This window comes from Silurus meridionalis, chromosome 27 (genome assembly GCF_014805685.1).
Source record: "Silurus meridionalis isolate SWU-2019-XX chromosome 27, ASM1480568v1, whole genome shotgun sequence".
Lineage (NCBI taxonomy): Eukaryota > Metazoa > Chordata > Actinopteri > Siluriformes > Siluridae > Silurus > Silurus meridionalis.
In genome coordinates, this window is record NC_060910.1 from 14,771,630 (window position 1) to 14,777,963 (window position 6,334).

A 6,334-nucleotide genomic window follows, 5' to 3' on the forward strand; every position below is an offset into this window, starting at 1 on the left:
TTGGTCACTCTCATGTCAAGAATTGCACAAACACGAAACTTAAACCAACGCTCAACATTTTGTTGCTTTTAAATTCCAACATCTGTTAAGCATAGTATTTGATATTTATTTATGTTTATAAGATATATAGGTCCTACAGGACTAAGGCCAAAAAGATCCACATCCACATATCCAACATATTCATTCCTTCCAGTCGTTTCCAATAAATCAGTCAAATCAACTACATTTAAATTTCATATTAAAAAAAACAAAACAAAGTATGATACTTTATTAAAAGTATACTGATAAAACGGAAGGTGGTGCATTTTTAGTGTATTGATGTTACTTGCCAAAAAAAGTCACATTCTCTGATATTCCATTGGACTGCTTTTTACATTGATTATGGCACACAATCACCGAGACATCATTCCAGTAAGATTATGCAATGTCTCAATATTTATTTCCATCCACAGTTTCATTAATTTCCTAAAATCTTGAATTGATGATGAGAGTCAGAGCACTGCAAAAAAGCCTTTTTTTAAAATCTCATTTGAAATGTTCAAATTTCAAATCAAAACATTTCAAATGAACAGTTTTTCTTTTGGACCATGTGCACAGATGAAAAGTTGCTGGTCGAGATTGTACCGGAAGTACGTAAGCAGTGTTCGAGTGTTTTGCTTAAGCTATACATCCATCCCAAAAGATCGCATTTTGTTCGGTGTTGATACAGAAAACAACAAACAATAATATTTTGTGCAAAAGGTATTGTTTATTAAATTTGCCTACACGCAACAACATTATTATTATTATGTAAAAGGGTCGTCTGGAGGAGCTCTTGTACCTGCTGTCTTCACCTTAATTATTGAATATATTTTTTTTCTTTTTGTTTCTTTTAAAATTAGAAAAACATTGTGACATTTTTACGATTTGTGTGCTTTAAACTTTTTGTATGCCTGGAATAAGTACAGTTTTTTTTTTCTTTTTTTTTTTTTAATGACGTTTGAACAAAAATCTAATGACCCGGATGCACTTTTTCTACGTACAATTTGCTCACGTGGTCACGTTTACCATTGAGTCGCCTGTCAGTTGTTTGACGCATGCGCAGAACTGCCTGTGATTCCTCGTGTAACTGTAGCTATGTTGTGGACTGGAGTCTGAGCAGACGCTGTATTTTCTGGACACTTGACCTGAGCGAGGTGTAATTTAAAGTCATGTCTGCTCACTGCGCGCTCTTTAGGCGCATGTTACAGCCTGTGACTGCTGATCTGAAACTGGTCGTCCGGCTCTCACGGTTTCTCAGCGCAGGCGGTTTCTCTGATTGCAGGAGAAACGCAAACACGCGGTTAGAGGGAGTTAAAGATCCACAGCGCTTCCTTCAACACTCATCCCAACACCATTCAACCCATAAAGCGATGGATGCAACATCACGTGTAAAGAGGGTTTCTATTGAGGGCAACATTGGTAGGGATACATCGACCCTAACAGCTTCCTTTTAACCTTTGTTCATAAATAAAGCAGATGTTGTCCTGTGTGCTCCTCAATCAGTCTACGAGATACAGCCTTGTGGTTTTATATGATGCATCAATGCATAAATGTACTGAAGATTCTGAACAATTTCTCATTCGTAAATGGAATACATAAAAGACAAGCAAATATATATAAATGCAGGAAACAAATTTAAATTATTATTCCAGTTGCAGCCGTATTATATGTCCATTTTAGCATGACTGCGATCATATTAGATGGTTCCACAGCCTAAAGATCCATTAAATTAATGAGCAACTCAAGAACTATGAGAATGGATTTGGTCTGTAACTAATGTAAACAGTCTACTACAAAGGTTAAGCACTACAATTGGCATGAACAGTTTGATCACTGCACATTTTACTGAACAGCACACCTCAACAGTGATAAATCTGTAATAAAAAGACCTTCGGTGCCACCTAGATGAGGACGGGTTCCCTTTTGAGTTTGGTTTGTTCTTCAGACCATCTCAGGAAGTTTTTCCTTGCCACAGTTGCCTCTGGCTCACTCATTATGAGTAAATTTATAGGCACCTAACTTAAAAAATTCAAACTTTATAACTTTATTTCTGTAAAGCTGCTTTGGGACATTTAAAAGCGCTATATGTGCTTATATATGTATGCTTTATGTGTGTTTTGGAAACTTTAGCGGTTGGGAAGTCCACTTTTGCAAGATTGCTGAGCAATGCAGGACAAACCTGGGAGGTCACACCTGAACCTGTAAGCAAATGGCAAAATGTTGAAGAGGCGACTTCACAACTAAAACAGGTATTAATCACCTTATAAGTCTGAGAATAAGTGCCTCATTGTGCCTTAGTAACAAGCCTGATAAAGCCTTTTCCCTTATCCTTACTGTTTTCCGTTTAGCTGGGGCCGTCTCCGCAGCAGTCTGCCAGTAACCTATTGCAAATGATGTATGAAGACCCCAAACGTTGGTCCTACACCTTTCAGACATTTTCCTTTATGAGTCGCATGCGCATGCAGCTGCAGCCGCCTTCGGTGAGAGACAGTTCTGTACAGGTGTATGAACGTTCCATCTACAGTGACAGGTGAAGTAATTTACATGAACATCTTCATTTCAGTTTATTCTTATCAGTGTCAAAAGCTTATCAAAAGCTTCCTAAAGCATTTCTGTTTCTTTTCTTTTTATTTGAAGTTAATTTGCGAATCCTTTTCCTTTTTAGATATATTTTTGCTCAGAACATGTTTGAGCTAGGCAGTATAAACTCCACAGAGTGGGCTGTTTATCAGGATTTCCATTCCTTTCTTGTTGAGCAGTTTGGTCCTAAGGTACAGCTGGAGGGAATTATATACCTTAGAGCACCACCACAGGTCAGTGACGTTATAAAAAATGCATGAAATTTAGAAAGGAAATATAATTTTTAAACATATTATTTCTTTTCAAAATGCTGGTAAAACAATAACAGAGTTCTGTATATAACAGTTCTGTATATAACAAACTATAAGTTTATATATTTCTTTATATAGAGGCACACAGAAATATCGCATGTCACAAAAAATTATAAAAAGTAATGCCTCTGGCTATATAAAGCAACATTAACATTAAGTTTTAAAGCACAACATGCTACAATAGCTGTGTAATTGTTTATGTAGTGTACAGTGGAACCTCGGGTTACGAACGCCCCGGCATACGTATAATTGAGGTTACGAATCGCAGTTCATCAAAATTTTTGCCCCTGGTTACGAACAATATATCGGGATACGAACGTCGCTCACCAAAAAATCACAGGCAAGTTGGTTGTTTTTGCTCTATCCACGCAGCTCGTCACATCAGTTAGCGTCCTGTGTCCCTAGCGAGAGCATCGTGTTACTTATCCGCTTGAACTTTTCCCGGCAGCAGCGTAACAACTCGTTAGTTGATGCTCGTGGAATGATGAGATGGACAACATTAGCCGATGCATAACCACTTTACTTGTTTTTATGAAGATAGATTAGCAGGGTTACAGTCTTTTCCAGTACAATACCCATAATGAATTTCACTCTGGACTTCAATACCAACTGATAGTAGCCTTAAAGAAACAGCTCTCATTTTCCCTCTAATGCAACAATTGTCTCAGCGTTCGTGTTAATAACACTGTCTTTAATATTCTATAATATAATATATAATAATATATAAATAATATAATATAATAAGATTCTCCTTCCAAACAATAACTCTCCCTCCTCCCCCTTCTACGAACGTCGTCTCCTGCAGCGAGTCTTCTCAAAGGGAAAGTACCCGGTAAAGATCTTTTCCTCTTTTGTATGTTTTTATGTGGTATGATTTTAATATAACATGTTAAAAGTAAATAATATTAGTGAATATTGGCTTTATTTTTATTTAAGTAATATTTTTGGTTGTCCAGAACGACCATCAAGTTTCTGTTCATTATTATGGGGAAATTTGTATCGGCATACGAACTTTTCAGGTTACGAATAAAGTACCAGAACGAATTAAATTCGTAACCCGAGGTTCCACTGTATTAGAAAATACCAGCAGGTGAAATGCTTTTGTTATGAAAGTGATCCAACTATGGTCAAAGTCACAGCAAGGTCTCTGAAATAATTTTCATGTTTCTAGTGTACATTTTTATGTTTTGCAGCAATCAAATTGGTAACAAGGACTAGGCTTATTGAGAGTGGAAGCATCCCTATTCCCATTTTGCTGTATATTATAATGTAATAAATGTTATATAATGCTAACATAATTATAATATGATAAATGTTATATACATTCTAGTCTAGCATGAAATTTACTATTTGTATCTTGTAGACCTGCATGGAGCGTTTGGGCCGCCGAGGAAGAGAAGAGGAGCAGGGAATACAGCTGGACTACCTTGAGACACTACATAAGCAGCATGACAACTGGCTCATAAGCAAATGTACAACGTGAGTATCAGTGTGTTATTGGTGGTGCTGAAAATATATAAAAATAATAACAATAGTGTGTACTTTATAACAAAAAGCAATTATAAATAAGCTTGTTATGGTCTTTCTACCTTAGGGTTCACTTTGATCACCTGAAAAATATTCCAGTTCTGGTTCTGGATGGCAGTCAGGAGTTTGAGAATGACTCTGAGATACAGACCAAGTTTCTAACAGAGGTAGTGTGTGTGTGTGTGTGTGTGTGTGTGTGTGTGTGTGTGTGTGTGTGAGAGAGAGAGAGAGAGAGAGAGAGAGAGAGCGAGAGAGCGAGAGAGAGCGAGAGAGAGCGCATGTGGGTGTGTAATTTTGAATAAAAAAAGGAAAATGTTAATTAATATTTTATTTTCTGTGTGTGTACACACAGAAACTTACTACTTACTTTAGAGAAAATTTATTACATTTCAGTGATCAAGTTTTTTTGTTTTAGGTCACAAGCTTCCTAAAGGAATTATGAATATCAAAGGAAAGGACCAAACACAACCCTCAGACCTCTGGACCATCCACTGTTTGTATTAATACAGTTTGTGTTAGCTTTGAAATTGTTGATCTGCATGACAAACTCACAGATCTTTAAATTATTTTCATCTGTAAAACCCAGTCAACACTAGAAACACTGTAGTGTATTTTGTATACTATTGTTACGAAGTTCTGAAGTGTGAAAGCACTTTTTTGGAAAACCATATGTAGGTTATAATTTACACATCTACTGTCTGCATGTTTCAGGGAGGAAAAACGTACAAAAATGCACACATGAAATTAGAATAAACCCGGTTGCACATGTGCACATCCTTATAATTAAATGCATTGTGACTAATTTCAGAATTAGTCAATCATTCTCATACACATGCGCATAAATAATTATCATAAAGCTGTCATCAATTAAGTGAATCCTGTTAAGCTCAAATAAAGATCAGCGGTTCCTATAGGATTTATTAATTTTATCTGGCTGCTTATGCTATGATCTTCAAAATGCTCACAAATCAGGTACATGATTTTATATTTAAAGTTATTTGTCAGTAAACACTTACTGAAGAATTCCGAAAAAGCTGGAACATTGTGAAGGCAATGATCAACAAGCAGAGTAAAATGGAAAGCATAGTGACCTCACCACCGTCTATCCAAAATACGTGCCAAAAAGAAGAAAACCTACCAGGGAGGCTGCCAAAAGACCTACAGCAACATTAAAGAAGCTACAGGAACATCTGGCAACCTTTGGTCACCTCCTGCATACAACAATTATCAATTACATTCTTCCTGTCTGGGTTATGAGGTGTTCTGTTCATGTTCTTATATGTATGTAATGGTTTTTAATGTAATTACAAGTTATTATGATTACATAATTATGTAATTTTGCTGCTCTGTCTCCATGTTTTTAGAAAATGTACTGTGTTTACAGCAGTTTCTTGGACCTACATTAGGATTTGTGACCTTGTGTTTACCTTATTTTTTCCTTAAAATTTTTACTTTTCTTAGTTTAAAACATTTGATATGTTTTCAATGTTCTTTTTTTTTAATTTTTATTAAATAGGGGTTTATAAGATTTGCTAATTATTGTGATAATTTTTTTCACATGTGACCTGTGTGTGATAATTGTACATCCCCAATTCCAAAGGTTAATTATCATTATAAAAGTAAAGAAAAATAACAGTACAAGAAGAATTCTTAAGGGCAGTTATTTGCTAAAAAATAAAAATAGGATCCTAGATACTTGAGGTTGAGGTATTTCGGTTATATACAAAGTTTGATCCAAAGACAACACAGAGATATGCCCTTCCTACTTGGTAGCTTTGCTGAAAATTTTATTTGCTGGTTATGGACAAACTGAAACTTATATAAAAAAAGAAAACTAGGCAAAATAAGCATTTTTTGTATATACTGATTTCACGGCACCAGGCCTGTCACATTAT

General features: G+C 35.7%; 1 protein-coding gene across 1 annotated transcript; it reads left to right on the forward strand.

Annotated features, from left to right (window-relative positions):
* Positions 1–957: 957 nt before the first annotated feature.
* On the forward strand, positions 958–5,770 carry dguok (deoxyguanosine kinase). Its single transcript, XM_046841145.1, has 7 exons — positions 958–1,440; positions 2,152–2,270; positions 2,370–2,551; positions 2,687–2,834; positions 4,276–4,391; positions 4,507–4,606; positions 4,855–5,770. Exons 1-7 carry the CDS (start codon positions 1,191–1,193, stop codon positions 4,879–4,881), a joined length of 942 nt encoding a protein of 313 aa, XP_046697101.1. The 5' UTR covers positions 958–1,190; the 3' UTR covers positions 4,882–5,770.
* Positions 5,771–6,334: the final 564 nt, after the last annotated feature.